Source organism: Solanum pennellii, chromosome 12, assembly GCF_001406875.1.
Source record: "Solanum pennellii chromosome 12, SPENNV200".
Taxonomy (NCBI): Eukaryota; Viridiplantae; Streptophyta; class Magnoliopsida; order Solanales; family Solanaceae; genus Solanum; species Solanum pennellii.
The window spans coordinates 58,652,670-58,673,812 of NC_028648.1; the positions used below are offsets into that span (position 1 = coordinate 58,652,670).

General features: G+C 26.8%; 2 protein-coding genes across 2 annotated transcripts; one reads left to right on the top strand and one right to left on the bottom strand.

Moving 5' to 3' along the window:
* The first annotated feature begins 9,275 nt into the window (after positions 1–9,275).
* LOC107007127 (dynein light chain LC6, flagellar outer arm) lies at positions 9,276–10,053 on the top strand. The gene is made up of 2 exons (XM_015205605.2): positions 9,276–9,536; positions 9,654–10,053. The coding sequence occupies exons 1-2, from the start codon at positions 9,399–9,401 to the stop codon at positions 9,798–9,800; spliced, it is 285 nt and encodes a 94-aa protein (XP_015061091.1). The 5' UTR covers positions 9,276–9,398; the 3' UTR covers positions 9,801–10,053.
* An 837-nt stretch (positions 10,054–10,890) lies between these two features.
* LOC107007124 lies at positions 10,891–20,398 on the bottom strand. Its single transcript, XM_015205601.2, has 4 exons — positions 19,337–20,398; positions 18,577–19,094; positions 13,014–13,530; positions 10,891–11,575 (listed from the first exon to the last, which is right to left on the bottom strand). Exons 1-4 carry the CDS (start codon positions 19,757–19,759, stop codon positions 11,057–11,059), a joined length of 1,977 nt encoding a protein of 658 aa, XP_015061087.2. The 5' UTR covers positions 19,760–20,398; the 3' UTR covers positions 10,891–11,056.
* Between the last annotated feature and the right edge of the window lie 745 nt (positions 20,399–21,143).

A 21,143-nucleotide genomic window follows, 5' to 3' on the forward strand; every position in this document is an offset into this window, starting at 1 on the left:
ATATATATATATATATATATATATATATATATAAAAGTTTATGATTAGTGTTTCTTTAAAAGTGTGAATAAGTTTATGACATCTTCATGAATAAATTAATAAAATTGCTCTTTTTATTTCTAATTTCTTTTTTAAAATATTTAAAAAGAAAGTAAATAATAAATATAAGAAGAAGAAGTATTATATATATATATATATATATATACATATATATATATATGTGTGTATATATATTTATTTCTCTTATATAGAAGAGAGTTTTTCAACTTTCAACATGACTATTTTTTGCCATATTAAGGAAAGGTTAAGGGCAATTTGGTCCAACTATTGATACTTCCTCAATAACTAATATTGTACTTCACTTTTTTATTGTTGTACTTTTAAAATTTGAGACATAAAAGCCCTTTAGCATTTACTTTTCAGCTGCAAATTTTTTGCCTAACTTTCCATGCATGTGGGCCATTTTTTTTCTCCACTTTCCTTCTATTAATAATTAATGCATACAATATAGGTTCCAGTTCTTGTTTCCTTTTCTTAATTTATACCTTATAACTTCTTTCATTTTATTTTTACGGTAAAATAAAATCATTTTTTAAAAATAATATTACTTTAATTGTTTACCAAATATGGAAAATTATGTCTTTTTTTAGTTTTTTATATATCTAACAATATAAATAACACTAGAAATCATAAAAATTAATAACTTAAATATTTAAAAGTTATATAAAAAAATTTAATTGATTTTCGAAATTCGATTGGTGTCAATTTATAAATCACAATAATAACAATTGAAAAAGTATAAAACACATATAAAAAATCACTTGACTCTAAAAAAATCTTATCAGTGCCACATAAATTAGGACAGTAGAAGTTACATATATGATATGATCTGAAAATTACGTTAAATATTTAAAAAACACATAAAAATGATTAATTTTTGAAATTCTTTATATGTCACGTAAATTGAAACAAATAAAATAATATATATTATTTTTAAAATTATATATAAAGTGCTAACAACTTAAAATCTTTTTAAATCATATAAAAACTTGACAAACTTTTTCAAGTTCTATGACCTTCGTCTCATATTAGTTGATCATTTTACTAAATCAACAAAATATTATTTAAAATTTTTTCTATATTACCCTTGCCGTTAATTCCTTTTGAAAGTGTCACTTATATTTGTAAAATTCTCACAACAAATGGATATTAGACTCGTGCTACCACGGAGTCGTATATCTAGTATATATCTATATATATTGGAGTTAATACATGGATTTACATTTAGGGAAAATTTCATATATGGCAAACTTATTTGATTAAATAACATTACATGGGTATAGTTTACCTAATTACATTTTCTGGGTATAGTTTAATTATTTTAGGTATCTTTAATTTTGTATATAAGGTTTCTTTTGTTTTTTATTTATATAATTTTATTTTAAAAAGTGGTTGGTAACTGAAGCGTTAAATATGCTAATAATAAATATAGATAATACCATAATTTAAGGTAAACGTCCCTTTTTTAAGGTAAACGTTCAAATTCATTTTTTTTTCAAAAAAAAATAAGAATTATACAGCAATTGAAACAAAAGATAAACTTGTTTTTGCTGTTTATGAAACAGCAGTTCATCAAATTTTTTTATTTTTTCTTTGTAATTGAATTCAGGTAAGTGTTCATTGGATGAAAATTCATGTTTATTATTGCAATAATTATACAATGTTCTATTGGATTTACAAATTTTGATTTATGTGCGTTCGTTATTGTGGTGTCGTAATTTATTTTTTTTTTGAAAACTGGTTTCAAAATATGATTATTTTAAGCAGAAATTTCGTACTATACAATTATATACTTTTTGTTGATGTAGTATTTGTATATTAAAAAGAATATCAGTGTAAAATCAATTCAGTATTTTGATTGTATAATAGTGTTGTATTAATTGTATATATGATCTCTTTGAATGATTTGAAATATTTTTTTTTATAATTGTATAGATAATGGCTTCATTGACTATTTTGGTTATGCATTCTGGTTAATATGTGTACATGAATATAGTAGTTAAACATGGCAATATATACAACTGTCTAAATGACTTTTTATATACTCCAATAATATATAAACTTAATATATACTAACTTCAATAATTTGTATATAACTACTAAAATATACAAATTACAATCATATATGAAATTTTTCCATTTGTATAACTAAATTCAATTACTTTGTATATATATGTATACAAAAAAAAAATAATGAGCCTTTAATATACAATCCGCTACTACCACTATTAAAACTTAGTATATATGTATACAAAAACAGTCAATTTTGAAAACAGTCATGGACAGATCAATTTTTGTATATGTATATAAACTTAATATATACTAACTTCAATAATTTGTATATAACTAATAAAATATACATTTTATAATCATATATGAAATTTTCCCATCTGTATAACTAAGTCCAATTACTTTTTGTATATATATACAAAAACAAAAATAATAATGAGCCTTAATATACAATCTGCTACTACCACTATTAAGACTTAGTATATTATTCATTATACATAACTTAAAGTATGTATAAAGTAATCAAATCCACAGACACATATACAAATATATAACTAAAACATGTGTGTACTAAACATGCAATAAACAATATACAATTAGTGAATACAAAATTTACTTAAACAATAATTTTTTGTATATTGACATCTAAGTAACAAAAAAATTGTATCTAAATTTGTATTTTAAGCCACTACCTCATAATTATGATGTTCTTCAGATCCGTCAACTTCACATGCATTTTCCTCTGAATCAATGTTTACTGCTTTTCTCTTTCTTCCTCCTTGTACAATTTTAATGCTTCTAGCTTTAGCATTGTTAATAACTTCTTGAACTGCCGTAGGGTCATATTTTTTCTTTGATCTCAATTCTTCCATTGTTTGTTCATGTTGAACTTGTTTTGATTTTACCATAGACCCTACATCAACCCCAAAATCTTGAGTTAAACCCATTGAAAACGATGGTAAATTGTCAACAAAATTAACATGCAATGGAATACCTTTGATAATCCTCATAGATGAAGATGATTCATTCATTCTGTGACTAATTTGAGATCTAATAAGAACAAACAATCGATTATTTCATCAAAAAAATATGAAAAAACATAAGAAACACAATACATATACAATTGTTGAATAAGGAGAAAAAAAAAGGAAAACGACTAAAATTTAGGAGTACCTACGAAAATTGAATTCAACTTCGGGAGGGAGTAATTGAATTTTGGACAATTTGAAATTCAAATCGGATAGATGTATTAATTGTAGGAGAAAAAGGTGGAATATGAATAGGAGAGATAATATTGTTTTGTGTAAAATTATATACAAAATTAAAAAAAAAAGGTTTTATACTATTGGTTATATAATAGGTGGTGGACCCCATTAATTATAGCAAAAAAAAAACTATAATTATAGAAAGTAAATAAATTAAACTATACCCCTATTATATAATTACTTAGAAATGTTTGCCATTCCATATAATTTTCCCTTACATTTATGCACCATAAATGGGCGTAATAAATTGTATTTTTTTTCTCTTTCTAAGTTATCAACGATATAATTAGTTGACCTTTTCAGTATGGATTCAGTTGCCTTTTTGATTATTTAAAAAAAAAAGATGCTAAATAATCATAATATTAATATCTTTTGTCGGTACTTATAAATATTACCGTTATTTTTTTATTGATACATACAATTATTAAAAAAACTAGTGAATTTGATCGCGCTACGCGCGATTTTAAATTTTTTTTATATAAATTGTGTTTATATATTTCTAATAAAAATTATGCACAAATCATACTTCCATTTCAATTATTTCTTTAAAAGATCTTTAATTTATATATTATTTATAATCACTTAAAAGTTTTAATCTTCTATAGGTACTCGTGTAATAAACTTATAAGTGAAAGAAAAAAATAATTATTTTTCTTAATAGGAAGTAGAGAAAGAAAAAAATTTCAAGAAATTTTGTATATATTTGGAGCATATATGTAAAATCGTTTTTAAACTTATTTTTTTTTTAAAAAATGAAGAACCACAAATACATATACAAATATACTTATCAAAAAAAGAAGAAAAAATAAGAACCACAAAGTATATTGTCTATATCGATTTTCCGAACATTGAGACTAAGTGAATCATAAGAAATTTGGAGAAAAACATCATTATACTATTTTTTTAAATAAACCAACAAATATTATAAATTATCTTACAAATTTTTTAAAAGTATTGAATTTGACAATCTCTATATGTATTTGGAGCTTGTGTTCTTTAGGGTGTTAGCCTCTTCATCCTCTCTCTTATAATTGATTTATCATATGCTTGTATTCCATTTAATGTAGTATATATTGTTACTTATGTTTGATTGAACATTGTTTGGTACAATAAAAAAAGTTGCAAAATATGTATGAATTATTTCAACTTCACTGCAAATATATATTTGTAATAAAAAAGTTAAGTTTTGTCTCTATTGTTAAATCAATGATAAAAATAGCTCTCAAAATTATAGTGTCAATTAAGAAGTAGAAAAATGTTTATGATTTTGTAGAGTATATACATTTCGATCCCATTTTATTTTGTTTCTTATATTTTGTTTGAGAGTTAAATTATATTTTTTAATCATATTAATGTGATAAACATTGAATCTTATAGTATTTTTCGTACATATTTCAAAATATTTAAATTTTAATCTAAAATAGTGAATTAATCTAATTCAATTGAGCGTTGAGAATAGTTAAATTAACCATAAAAAAGTAAAATATGATAAGTAAAATGAACGGAAGCAGTAATTACTTTAGAATTCAACATTGAGGTAGATGTTATAGGTCGAATATATGAGACTCAATGATGTAGATTATAACACATGATATCAAACTTTATCAAATATTGAGTAAGAAATATTTTAATAAAGAGATTTCAAAGTAGTTAGTTCTCAACCAAAAGAATACATCAATTATTTAGTAATTGAAATATAATATGAGACTCCTTGATTTATCAAAATATCAAGATTTGAATGTTGAGTAAAAAATTAATAAAGAAATTATAAAATAGTTCTCAATCAAAACAATACATACCTTAATTTGGCCGTAAGAATGAATCCATTAAGTTTTATCAAAATACAATATTTAATATCACATGAATTTCTCAAGATAAAGTATGAAAGATGCAAATTAAAAATAAAATACTGTAAATCTGCAAAGTAAAAATTAATATTATTCCTTTGAGTTATAACACGTAATCCTACCCCAATTTAGTATAAAATAATATTAAAAAAATATAAAGAATATATTTAAACAAACTTAATATACATATGACACAATTTTTTTTTGACTTCTTGTGTGTGTAAAATTAGACATTTTAACCTTAGGCATAAACGTAACGACTTGCAAAAGTGAAGCTTCACAATCACAAAAAATAAATAAGGAATATAAAAGAACATAAAGAAACACATACATAAGACATTGAATATATTAATTGTTAATTTAATTGGATTATAATTATGGTTCAATATTCATCCATGAAAAAATGAGCAAAAGGAATGTAAAATGTAAAATCTAAAATGTATCAATTATTTAGTTTAAATAATAATAACTTTTGATCTTTCTAAATTAATGTAAGTGATGTATAATTTGTAGGTTTTCAAATAAATTATATAAATGTAAAAAATTAAGAAAATGTCAAAAATTGAGAAAATAAATAAATGTCATTCTTGACTTTAGAAGCATGCCACATCACCTCTCCTACGATAACATTATAAGAAGAAAGCTGATAACAGAAAATCAAATAACACATTTGTAGTTTACTTTTTTGTACATATAATTTAATAGAAAAAAAACTTTATATTTAAAATTCGTGATGAACTTTAAATAACAGACTACTTACAAAAAATAACAAAAAATCTTAAGCACAACAACTAATATATATAAAATCGGGGAAGCAACATTAAACTTGTTACTCATCATGTGGAGGATAAAAACATTTCTTTAGTCTCCAATCTTGATTATTTTGCGCTCCTCTAACATGCTCCTTTAAACATATACCTGCAAAATAAGAAGTTCGACTTCATATGTTGGAACCAATCAGTACATGTAAAAACTGAAAATAAAAATTTGAAAAAAAACCATTCAAACAAAAATATTTAACCATAATTATCCTAAATCATTGAGATGATAGCAATTTTTGTCATATGCAATAACAAACTACTTACAAAAAATAAAAAAAAATCTTAAACACTTCAACTAATATATATAAATTTAGGGAAGCAACATTAAACTTGTTACTCATCATGTGGAGGATAAAAACATTTGTTTAGTCTCGAATCTTGATTATCTTACGCTCCTCTAACATGCTCCTTTGAACATATACCTGCAAAATAAGAAGTTCGACTCCATATGTTGGAACCAATCAGTACATATAAAAACTGAAAATGAAAATTTGAAAAAAAAAACATTCAAAAAAAATATTTAACCATAATATCCTGAATCATTGAGGTGATAGCAATTTTTGTCATATGTAACATGTATTTCGGATTCTTATATAGTGATAGATGAAGTCATGAGAATTAAATACAAGGAAGATAAAAGATCATTTTATTTTGTAGAGTAGCCCTTTAGGGGGAGTTATTAGACGATTAATGATAGTCTTTTGAGTTTCATAAACTGATTTTTTTTATGAGAAATAAAAAAGAGTTAACGAGGGAGGTGTAATTAAAAAACATAATTTTAAAGTGATTTTTAACCTAGCATATAAATAAAGAATAAATTTTTAAAAAATTTAAAAAAGGATAAATACGAATGGTGGTCATTGAAATTGAGATTTGCCACATCACCTAATCTTTTATCTAGCTTTATTTTATATATAATATTTTTTAAAAAAATAATAAAAATAGAAGGTATAAATTATAATAACAATAAAAACTAAAAAATTTATAATAATATAAACTTAAAAATAATATGTAGAAAACGGACATTAGGAAAAAAATATTATAAAAATAATTTTTTACGTTTGAGGCAATATGATAGCCTTTTGGAATTTCTTGATTTAAAGAAGGTGTAATTATCATTAAATAACTAATTAATAGGAAATATATATACACATAATATTATTGTGTAAGAAATAATTTAAAAAGCCCTATTTTTTTTTAAAAAATAGAAATAATTTTTCTGATCATTGAGGCATGCCACATAGGCGGAATGAAGATTCTCATTTATATATATATATTGATTATAACATTGTTATGCTAAAAAAAGAAATAATTATAACATTGTTACACTAAAAAAAAGAAACAATTTCTCCTAATGTAGCCTGAACGATCAATTTCATAAGCGAGCTATTAGCCAGCGATGTGTTTTCTTTCTCCTTGTTCCGAGAATGAAGTTGTAAGCATCTGTCAGTACAAATATCACATACAACAGTAATAAATTTAAAATTGTCATTAGAAAATGTCAATAATTATAGTAAAAAGATTAATAATTATGATGCCTGTAGGATAAATATTTTAATGGAGTAATCAATAGTAAATTCAAGAAAATTATACTTCAACGTTAGACACTCTGAAAATGAAGTTGTAAACGTCTATTGGCACAAACATCATAATTAATTTGTATGAATTATTTACTTATCAATATATGAATAATACCAAGTCAAAGAAATAATATTGTAAAAGTACAAGCTCTTTTTTTCTTTTAGAAAAAAAACTAGAAAATCAATAAATGGATTATTTGAGGCCTCAAAAAGTTTATCTAAATATCGTTATCGAATTGGATATGACGTATGATGAAAATAATAACAATAATAATGTTAAAAAAGATGTCCTTAAAGTGAGGAGGAACAGAACACTCAACTTGGACTCATGTGCCACCCACCACATGTCTCGTTTCCAAATGTCTCCTTTATATTTGGAAATAAATTATTTATTTTTTATAGTGATGTTCTTCCGACCTTATATGTTGATTAATTTTAGAATGTGTTTTTAGTATATATGTTCCACAACCATAAGTATTAAAAATTTTATTGATTGAGAAGATAAAACATAATATGAAATATGGCGCATTGATACTATTTAAATTGGTTATAATAATATTAATTTTAATTAATTATTTGACTTATTGAATGTATTTGAATAGAGATAATATTGAGTTAAGCCTACTAGAATAGAAATAGTTCTTCGAGTCATTACAGTTCAAATCTCTCTGCTTAATAATAGTTATCTATTATTAATTTGACATACTTTTTATGAAATAATAAATAATAGAAATAATAATATATATTAATCTTTGACGTTATTGAATTTAATATTTTGAAAAATATATTAGATAATAAATAATATTTAATAACAAAAATAATATATAAACACAAAAAATAAATTACCAACTAATTTTCTAAATTAGACAAATATTATTAAACCAACTTTTGAGTATAATACACAATTATAATTAAAGGGAGTGACTACTATCATATAATTTACTATATATAAAACTAGTACATATCTAACACACAAACTTAAATTTGCAGCCAAACTCTATCGTATTATCATTTGGTATCTATACTATTTTTGTACAATCTTATCTCATTAGTCCTATATCCAATATTTAAACTTGTTGTTTTTTTCGTATTTAAATTTAAAGCCTCATAATTTTTTTATTAAATAATACATAAATATATCTTTTAATTTTGAATAAGTATAACTTTTTATTTTCTTCCATATTTAAATTTAAAGTCTCATGATTTTTAAAAAATAATATATAAATATGTCTTTTATATCTTTCAATTTTGAATAAGTATAAATATATATTTAAATTTATACATGATATAATATACCTAAAACATCACATAAGACTTAAATTATCATATACTTATATGATATCACAGAAGTGTGTTACGTCTATTTATTCAATTTTAAACAAGTTTAAACACATATTTAAATACTTCTTTCGTTTTAAAAAGAATGATTCTATTTACTTTTTAAGTTGTTTAAAAAAGAATGACTTTTTTCCTTTTTCGGCAACACTTTAACTTTAATTCTTCACGTGACATATTTAAGACCACAAAATTAAAGGTTATTTTGATATATTTGACATAACTTTAATTTAAAATTACAAGATTAAAAAATCTTATTTATTTTCTTAAATTTTATTTCAAGTCAAATTAGATCATTATTTTTGAAACGGGAGTATTACTTGTCATTTGGATGCATTTAAAAACTTGCACTCAGAAAGAGATTGAGCAATTTCTCTATAGTCACTCTTTGGAAAAGAGCCAAAAAGAAAAAGTAAAGTGCAGAGAGCTTCTTTAATTTGCTTTCACACTAACATCTTCATCTTCTTCTCAATTCACAGTATGTTAGAAGGCAAAGCACTGATTGAAGACACAGACATGCCTGTAAAGATGCAGATCCAAGCTATGTCATATGCTTCTCAAGCTCTTGATCTTTATGATGTTTTAGACTGCAAATCTATTGCTGCTCACATCAAGAAGGTCTCACCCTTTCTCTACATTTTTTCATACCAAAGTTTGTTAATTTTTGAACTTTTGGTACGAAGATGAAAGTTTAGATAGTCAATTAACTGAACTATTTTTTTTATTTTTTTTTAGGAATTTGACAAGAAGTATGGAGGTGGATGGCAATGTGTGGTGGGATCAAACTTTGGGTGTTTCTTTACTCATACTAAAGGAACATTTATCTATTTCACTTTAGAGACTCTAAATTTTCTCATTTTCAAAGGAGCCTCTTCTCCTTGACAAGATATTATAGGCCCTTTTGAATTATAGCAGGAGCTTTAGTGCATCGGGCTATTAAGTTTTTAAAAGCAAGATCTGGTCATTTGTATGTTTTTAAAAGAAAATGTTTAACTTTTAGTTATGTATATATACATGAGTAGATTAAATATAATTATGTTCACTCACTTTACATATCAAGAGGATTATGATGCCTTTGATCATGAGAATGACACTTTCTAGGTTTGCCTTAATTAAGTCTCAGATTTGGTGAAAAGGGAGTGTTGAAGTAGCTTTGTTCACAAAGTTGAATTTGCCATTTTAGAATCTCATTGCATATATTCCATAGTCAATCATAAGCTTTGTAGGCCATGTCTATACTAGAGGTGGTTACTATGTCTAGGACTTTACAGCTTGTTTCTATGGTTGTTACCTATTGTATTATATTAATATTATAATAACATATTCAATAAGTACTATTTAACAGAGTGAAATTTGAAAAGGGTAGAACACTTACTTCTATTTTAGAGATAGAGAAGTTATTTCAAGGGAAAAATAGTTCAAAGCAGTTTCAAGAAGCAATAGAAGTAAAAAAAAAAAGTAGATAGTAACAAAAATAATACCACTAATAATAGGATAGTGACTACGACAAATAATCACAAAACTCGACATTTAAGTAATTACAAGAGCAACATTATAATTACTACCTACTAACCTTCTATCTAATTATCTCTTCCCAATACTTATTCGATTTACTTCTACCTATCTTGAAATCATTCAGAGACTTATTTGATTTACCTCTGAAATCATTCAGAGCCAACCTTTCAACACTGGACAATCATACATCTCCTTATTATATGTCCTAACCATCTCAGTCTAGCTTTTGTATCTTGTCCTCTACAAAAGTCCATACACATTGATAGGTTACAATGTATGTATTAATTTGAGTAGTATTTGTGACCTCTTTAGAGTGCTTTCTCATCCTATAATTGAAATGCTATTCACCTTTGAAAGACGAAAAATTATTTCCCCTTTCTATATCTCGTCTATAATATCTTAGTTTGTAGTATTCCACTTACTATTAATTTACAACACTAAATAAGTTCTTGGAAGATAGCAGAATAAAACTCATTCTTCAAGGTTTTGGTTTTGAATAGTCAAATGCACAATTTGATATCATCATCAAAGAAAAAAGATTACAATTCCAGAATATTGGAAATGTTCAATGAGTTCAAAGAATTGTTGCTGATTGCCCAGCAAGCACTGATGAATGAACATGTTTAGAGCACAGGAGTCAACAATGGTTTGTGAAGAAAATGAGCTTCCAAGTTTGCAATAACAAGATCTGCCATGGCTGTGCAAGTTTCTACTGTATCACTTGCAACATGAGACAATAGAACAACATTCTCAAGTCCAAACAATTGTTCAGGAACCTCTGGTTCTCTCTGATAAACATCAAGACCAGCTCCACCAATACGACCTTCAATCAGTGCAGCTACAAGTTCAGATTCATCTACATGTGCACCTCGTCCTATGTTGATTATGATGCCCTTTGGACCTAATGCATCAAGCACTATGCGATTGACTATGTTTCGAGTTTCTTCAGTCAAAGCGCATGCAACAACAAGGATTTCAGAGTTTGCAGCCAAATCGACCACAGTAGAGTAGTATTTGTAATTGAAGTTTGGTTTCTTGGATCTGGAGTGGTAGCTAATGGGGCATCCAAAAGCTTCAGCTCTCTTTGCTATTGCTGAACCAATTCTGCCCAATCCAATTATGCCAACTGATTTACCACTGAACTGAAACAAGGAGCAGTCATCATTTGTTAAAAGTGAATACGAAAGACCAAACCAAAGAAGTTTGAGGCCTTGAGACGATATATCCATACTATTTCAAGACTCAACAGGCATTCTGCAAAGAAACTCCTATAAGTAGTACTGCTCGTTTTCTAAATAAAGTTACCAGCATGCTCCGGGGTGTGTTATTGCATAATGGGACAATGGAGGGGGTTTGGCTTGACTTTCAAAAACCTATGTGATATAAAAACCATGAATTCAACAAAGATGAGTATAACCACTACTTCGTTCAGAAAAAAAATTGTATTATCATGCTTGATCCTTATAATAGGCTTTTGCCACCTATCTACTTGGCAAGGCCCCTAGCATCCCTAGGTAGAGCTTGAAACCTAGTCATATAAGTCGCGTCTCAAAGAGTAGTTGCATAGTTAGCTAAGCTATCTGCTACTTGATTAGCTTCTCTAAAACAGTGTTAAGACTTCCACTTCTGCTTGAGATAAAATCTGTATAATGTCGTCTATGATAGCTCTTAATTTGCAATTCTCAGAGCTCGTTTCTTTCAGCATGTTCGCCACTAGAAGAGAGTCTAATTCCAGAACAATATTAGTGTATCCATGACTGATTTTACTCCAAGTGATATCTAGATCACAGCAAGGAACGACCAGGCTACTACCTGTTCTAAGGATCCAAAAAACTTGATGTTTCATACTACTTATATACCATCTTCTCCATTTATCAGTATTTGCAAGAGCAAATACCTTCCCAAATTTCCCAGCAGATACACCAAAGGAGTAATCAGAAGCAACAGTTTATGAAGGCCCTCTTTATGAACTTTGTTTCTTGGCTTGACTTCAAATCATGTTCCGAGCAGTGTTATTCAAAGCAAAAAAGCTATTACTTTGGGGCTTTAAGCGCAAATAAATCTCGAGCTTTATTTTAGTCCAAGACTAATAAATATAAGTATGAATGACAAATATAGGATCAAAGATTGAAATTATATTATGATAAAGTGAAAATATTAATAGTTTAGTACCATCTCTTCAAAAGATACTAAGTAGCACGGAAAAATATGTCTTAGTGCCTTGATGAATACACTAAGACGGTGAAGTGCTCAACACGCTCTGAGTCTCCCTTTAGGGCTTTAGCGATCCATTTGATAATTCCCAAAGGAGCTACAAAAAATTCACTATCCTAAAAACATCATCAATGTTCGATTTTCGAGAGTCAAATACATTACTAGACAAACAATTTCCCACAAATGCAAAAATGTGAATATGTTGAGTTGTATAGACGTACTTTTGGATTGAAATGTAAACATTTTCTAAGTTTTATTATTCCTAATCAGGATGATTAAGGCTTGCAATTGTTTCACTCACATATGCAAAAATTGTGGATTTCTCTTCAAAGGAAATACGAAAAGCATAGAATAATAACAACGAACCTTCGATGTCAATTCGAAATCGCCATTTTTCCATAACCCACGTCTAACAAACCCATCAGCAACACAAATTCTCCTCAAAGTTGCTAATATCAGTCCAATAGCTGCATCAGCTACATCATCAGTGAGCACATCAGGAGTATTAGTAACTCTAATTCCTCTCTCTTTACACTTAACCAAATCAATCTTATCCAAACCCACACAAAAAGATGATACAATTTCCAAGTTTGGTAATGCATCAATGAGCTCTGAATCAGCACCAAAAAATGCGCTACCCACAACAGCTCGGATTGAGTCACTGTTCTGAGTCAAAAACTCAGACTTCGAAGAAGCTTCCCACAATCTGAACAGATTGAAACGCTTGTCGAGCTCTTCTTCTAGGTAAGATAGCATTGGGCATATCACCAATACTCCTATTTTCGCCATCGCCATTATAAACTCGAGCTTTTTGCAAGTAAAATGTTTAAATTTAGGTTTCACTTTATTTTTCGAGTGAAATACTAGAAAGGTCGATGATAAAAATGTAATTGCATTTTAATAAAATCTATTAGGAGAGATATAGATAATTCTAGAAACATATTTTTATATTAATAAAATTATATTTAATATCATGGAATTTGAGATTATTAAAATTAAAATACTGTATTATTTTACTTATAAGATAATGTAGTAACAAACATTAATAATGTAAAGAAAAATGAAAATTGTAATATCTTATCATTTATTATTAATAACATAAGCATAAATTAATGACGATAAAAATAGTTATTATGATTTGTAACATATGCAATGGTGTCAGTGAGCCGTTCAACAGGAGAAAAGTGCACGAACTTTTAATTGTATAGAAGTAGAAGAAGATGATGTTCATATTTTATTTTATTTTTTAAAATGAGAAGAAATTCTTTTATTTATAAATAGAGAGTAGTGTCAACAAATATTTATTGTATCTTATCGAAAATGTTATAACTATTTGAAAAAGTTGCAACCCTTCGGAAAGTTCACAACTTTCACAAAGTCGCAACACTTCATTAAAGTCATATTTTTTCATAAAAGTCGCAATGTTTGATAAAATTGCAATTCTTCATTAAAATCGCAACTTTTTATAAATGTCAAAATTTTTCATGAAAAGGGAAGACTAATTTTGAGAATAAATAAATTAATAGGGATTCTGGCTTGTAGTGGCGCTATGTAGGTGAGCCTTGGGTTCTCTTTTTTTATATATATGTATGATGTATGATATGAAAGGAATAATGATCAAGGTTAAGAATATAATTTTACGCCAACAAAAATCTACTAGAATGATAATATGCAAGAAAATTTTAAATAGTTCTAGAAATATCATTAGTTATTGTTATTACTATTAATTTCTTTTTAACCAAAAAAAATATTACTATTAACTTATTTTGTTATTACTTCACTTTTTTTTTGTGAGTCATTGTAACGTCTATTCATTACTCTATATTACTATTTACTTCAATTTAATTCTTAATATTTTTTATATTCATTATGCTTATCAAAAATATCTATTTTAATATTAAAATACATTTATCAATTAATTATTTTCACTTTTATTTTGACTCTAATTAATATGCTTTTCAATAAGTGTGATAAAATTAATAATATATATTTAACTAAAATAAAGAAAAAGATGTTAAAAAGTAATTCTACAAATAAAAATGAATAGGATGATGTACTTACATTTAAGACGAGAAGAATAAAATGTATTTCATTCTAACAAAAATCTGCAAAGAAAAATAGCAAGAAAAATGAATAATTCTAGAATCATCTTTCCATATATGAAGTGAATGATAATCAAAGGTAAAAATATAGCTTCACGCAAACAAAAATCTATCAAGAATGATAACAAGAAAACTAAATAGTTCTAGAAATATTTTTAGTTATTATTATTACCATTAACTCATTTTTGTTATTACTTCACTTTTTTTTAATGAGTTATTGTGATATCACTCATCACTCTATTTTACTATTACTTTAATTTAATTCTTAATATTTTTTCTACTCATTATACTTACTAAAAATATTTACTTTAATATAAAAATTTATTATTTAAAAAATATATTTAATTACTTTTACTTATATATTGGTTCTAATTAATAAATTTGAAAATAAATAAGTGTGATAAACTAATAATATATATTAGATTGAAATTAAAGAATAAATAAAACTAGTTGTAATATTAAAAAAATAATATTTTAAAAAATATCAAACAGTAACTTTATAAATAAAATGAATAGGACGGTATATTTACATTTAAAGTAAACTAAAAATATTTACTAGATTATAAAAGAGTATTTCTTCATTAAAATATATAATCAAATTTTTACTTTTATTTTATTTCAAACATATTAATCTGAATAGTGAACTGATGTAAGTTTGATTTAAATTTAAAGTTAACGGGTCAAAATTTGATATTTTTCTATTATATAGAAATATAAAGTTGAGGACGATCAAGGATAATATGATCATTTCATATATATATTTCATTTTAAAATTCTATAAATTATATTTTTTATTTTTCCAAAAAAAATTCATGTGGCTAAAATTCCTGCATAAGTTATATGATTATTTTATAAACTATACATGATAAGATTTTTCTAGGACTAAGTCCATGACACAAACACATTATTCATTTCATTCACTCCTTAATTCTCTCCCATCTCATGTCTTATATCGATAAATTTCTCGCCCTTTATTTCTAATTTGCATTCTAAATAATACACATTTTGGTATAGATCTCTTATTAGGAAGATCAATAATATAATTTTGTTTGACATAATACATATATTGAACCCTAAACTTGGCTTCAGATTTTAACTTTGACCTCCAACTTTCATAATGCACAAGTAGGCACTTTAACTATCCACCTTTTAAATAAATACACACATGAGTCCTACATGACAAAATACACGTAGGACACCACGTAGGACAAGAAATGACATGTATGACATGTGTGTCTATTTGTTCAATTTTGTACAAGTTTAAGTGTCTACTTGTGCACACCCAAAGTTGAAGGGCATAAATGTAATTCAAAGCCAAGTTAAAGAACATATTTATGTATTATGCCATTTTTTTTCAACATTAAGAACTTCATTTTTGGTTAATTTCCTAAATGATGACTCTTTTTTTGTAAAACAACTATAAGACAATAGTAAAATTCACTATTTCTTAGTGAACACATCATTTTTGAGACTTGTTCATATAACAAATTTCCAACAAAATTAAATTGATTCATATTTTTCAATCATTCTTATGAATATGATAATGTACTAGTTTAACGTGTTAAATCCAATATCAATTACAATTGCAATTCTCAAAGGCCTAATTCATAAGGAACGCATTCGGTGGGCAAGTTTTCAAGAACAAAATTTCAAAAAATTCGGAGAATGTTATTATTTTCCTTTGGTTCTCTTTAGACTTTTCAATTTCTTCCCGTTGCTTTTCTTTCTGAAATATCTAAATTACTTGATTTCTCTTTTGATGTATAATCCCAAACTTCACGTAACATATATTTTATTATCTAATATATTGAGAAATATATATTTATTTATTATTATTATCATTATCATCAGTTAAAATCATTTTAAGCAAGTTATACAAATTATTATTTTTACTATTCCATATCAAATTACTGCAATATATATATATCAACTTTTATTAATATTTTTAAATTCTCATTATTTGAGATAAAACATTCATCCATCAAATATATAAATTACTTTGTTCTTTCCTTACTCTGCTAAATTGTTCTCCTAATTTTAATGAATATAAAGACAAAATATAAAGTCATAACTTTTTCTTTTTGCTTTTATCATTTGTAAAGAATGAGATGATTTATTCTAATTTTTATCAAGTAGGTCATTGTTGTTATTTGTTAAACACCTATAAAATAAATTTATAGAGTAAGTGTACTCAAAATTAATCTATAGATGTATCAGTACAAAAAGTGTGTATTAATATATTGAGACTCATAATTTTAATCTATTTTCATGAATGATTTTCAAATAAAAAAGAAAAAGAATATCATTAAATTAATTATTTAATTCGAATATATATTTTTGACATGATGTTAAAATAATCAGTGGAGCATCTGATATTTTATTATTATTTCTAATCATATTTATTTGAAAATGTCAAAAATTATTTTTCTATTCAAAAACTAATTCAATTACTATTATAAATATATATAATATTGTAATATTGAACCCGTAAATGAACCTTTTATTATAGGAAAAATTGTATATAGTAACAAATTATTAATTTAAATTAAATGTTATAAATATAGTTTGATTTAATTGTACCCTATAGCAAACTATTGTTATTTTAGCCTTTCTCCCTGGTGGAATCTCACTCGCCACTCTCATTTTGGTGACAACTTGCTCGCCTGTCTCGCTTTTATACAAACACAAATGTATAAACGCGTTTGTGTTTGTATAAAGCGAGAGGAATATATACATATATTTTCGTTTCCCTCTCCCAGATCTCGCTCTCCTCCCTCTCCTCTCTCGCTCATACAAACAAAAAATTGCATCCGTTTGTATAAAGCGAGAGAAAATTGTATATACACATGCAAATACATATATCTTCTTCCTATACAATTATAACTATACAATACAAATATTTCCCTACCCAGATTTTTCTTTTGCCTTTCTCTCTTTCTTGTTTTATTCATACACAAATTATACAATTGATCTTTTGTACACAACTCCTTTCTTTTGTATATATATATATATATATATAGCGAATTAAATAACTACTTTCTTTGTATATATATAGCGAATTATACAACTACTATATGTATAGCGAAATATGCATATTTATGTTTGTTATGAAGCACAATTATGCAAACTATAAATATAGCATGCAAATATTATTTTCATGTTTGCTATACGTGCATGTTACTCTTCATTATATTGGGCTCCTATCACGGGCCTTAAATTATATATTTACTAATAAGAGGTGATTTGGTTTGTGAACAAATTTGCATGTTTACTTGTCCATTATAATTTTGGGATATTTGATCATACTTCTTTCGATTATAACAACTAATAAATAATTTATCATTTGGTGTCTATTTTAGCCTTGTTATTAAATACTATTATTTTTTAAAATTTAGATGATTTATGTTTAATAAGAGTGATTTAGTAAAATTACCATATAATTTATTGCTTCTTAATTTTTATGTCAAATCAATAATGGACAACTATTGTTGAGCAGAGCAAGTAATATGCTGAGGAGCAAGTTAGGTATATATATTTCTAGTGTGATTATACTCTATGAATTATTTCTTATCAAAGTGAAACAACATAGACAATGCACAAAGCTCATAAAAGTAAGGAGACAATGTACTCTCAATAAAGGGAACCAAAATTTACACAACATGTAGCCTCCAACTAAGTTGTATGAACTTCTCACTTTCGATGCTGCATTTATGTCAGATTCTTCAATAATATACGACATGCACCTGTTGACAGTTTTTGAAGAGTCAGATCAACATAGGCCTCCAGACAACCACGAGTCATGACAAGCAAAATCTTAGTTATGTCACTAAACCACCGGAGTCAACAGTGGTTTGTTCTGAAAGTGAGCTTGTAAGTTACCAATGACAATGTCAGCCATCGACTCGCGTGTTTCCTCTGTTCCACTAGCTACATGAGGCAGCAAGACCACATTCTCAAGGCCGAACAGATTTTCAGGGACTTCAGGTTCATTCTCAAACACATCAAGGCCAGCGCCCCCTAATCGACCATCAAGAAGAGAAGATACCATCTCTTTTTCATCAACATGAGGTCCCCTTCCAATGTTGATAAGAATCCCTTTTGCACCTAATGCATCAATCACTTCGCGGTTGACAATGTAACGAGTCTCAGGAGTTAGTGCACACGCCACAACCAGGATCTCACAATTGGTAGCGAGTTCTACTACAGTTGGATAGTATTTGTAATTCGTATTTGTCTTTTCTGATCGCGCGTAGTAACTGATTGGACAATCAAAAGCCTCTGCTCTCTTTGCAATTGCTAAGCCAATCCTCCCTAATCCTATGATACCAACTCTTTTGCCACTAAACTGCAAAGGAAAAAAGCGATGAATCAGGTAAATGTTGGTGTACATGTAGCCGGTATCTGGTTCATCTGAGCCTAATACTTTTGACTCGGAGCATAACTATATGTTTAAAACCCATAATTGTCATTTGTCAATGTAACCTATCATCTATTGCTTAAACATCTTCTTCCACCAATCAAACTAATATCTTAAGCTCGATCTGTCATAAATATCGTCATATAAAATGAAACAGAAAGAACACTAACCTTAGAAGTCAACGCGAAATCACCAGCCTTCCACAATCCCTTCTTAACATATCGATCAGACTCGCAAATCCTCCTTAGCACAGCCAACATTAATCCAATAGCAAGATCAGCAACATCCTCAGTTAACACATCTGGTGTATTAGTCACTCTAATACCCTTCTCTTTACACTTGTTCAAATCAATCTTATCTAAACCAACACTGAAACTAGCCACAATTTCTAGCTGAGGCAACGCCTCGATAAGCTCTGCATCAGCACCAGCAGCAGCGTTTCCCACAACAGCACGTATTGAATGAGCGTAGTCGTTGATGAATTGTTTCTTATCGGAGAAGTTCCAGTAACGTATGAGGTTGAATCGATTATCGAGTTGTTGTTCTAAGTATGATGACATTGGACATGCCATTAGTACTCCTATAGATTCCATTTTTCTTCTATATGAGATTAGTTATAAGTGTCTGCAAGATTGGGAAGAATTGAAACTATGCTGATTCTTTATAACTAACTTATCTTTTGATAGTACAATCTGGTGGTTCTCAGTGATGGGCCCTAAAACATGTACAATCATGTGAATTAAAAGCATAATAAATAAATGTGTCTGTTAACTTGGTTTCAGCCGGCATCTATATCCTTCAACTTTTGATGTACACAGGTAAACACTTAAACTTTCCAAAAGTTGAACAAATAAACACACACATCGTATGTGGTGGTTTTGTGTCCTATATGATATCCTACATGTATAATGTCACATAGGATGCGTGTATTTACTGGTTTAACTTTTGAATAGTTTAAGTGCCTATTTGTGCATATCCAAAGTTAAAAGACGTAGACGCTAGCTAATTTTGAGTGTGTACAAGTAGACACTAGAACTTGTATATAAAATTGAACAACTAGCTAGGTGGATTTGTCTTACGTGACATCCTACATGAAAATTGTATATCCTGTGTGGCATCCTAAATGCATTATATCACGTAGGATGTGATATTTACTTTTTCAATTTTATACAAGTTTAAATGTGTACTAACGCACACCCAAAGTTGGAGAGTCTACCTGACATTTAAATCCAAATGAAATAGCATATTTATATATTATGTCAATTATAAAAAAAAAGTGATAAAAACGCCTCAAACTTGACATAAATTATTACTTTCATTTCTAAACTATAAATAATTAATACTAAAAATACCCCCTATGCTTGACTAAATGAGTTCAAAAACGCTCCAAATTGCGAGTCAGGTTGGGTAGTGATATTGAAAAATAGTTTTGAGAAAACTTTCCTTACTTTAAGTAGTGCAGAAAAGTCATTTTCCGTAAATTTTAAAAACTAATTTCATTAAAAATGATTTCCTTAGATATATAAGCTAATTAAACATCAGAAATTCTACACCTTTAAGCAAGTAAGTTTTATTAAGAATACAAATGGGAGGGGGCTTTAAAACAATATATTTTTTTTTAAAAAAAAATTTAATTATTTTATTTTAATTTAATTCGATTATCGATTTTTCATAAACACAACTATTCTATGCTTTTCAATTCAAATTACTCATAAAAATTCAAAACATAATTTTAAATTTTAAAAAATTATATCCAAACACAACTTTCATTTTTTTTATATTAAAAAATAAATTAATATATTATTGGAAAAATGACAAAAATCTCTCCCTTAACTTCACTTATTACCCTTATCCCCTGTTAGTTTTAAAAATACCTAAAATTTCTCATTTTTAAGTCAAATGAGGCGGATATAAAAATGTGACAAAAAATGAGACGAATACAAAAATGTGATAAAAATGAAACGGATATAAAAATGT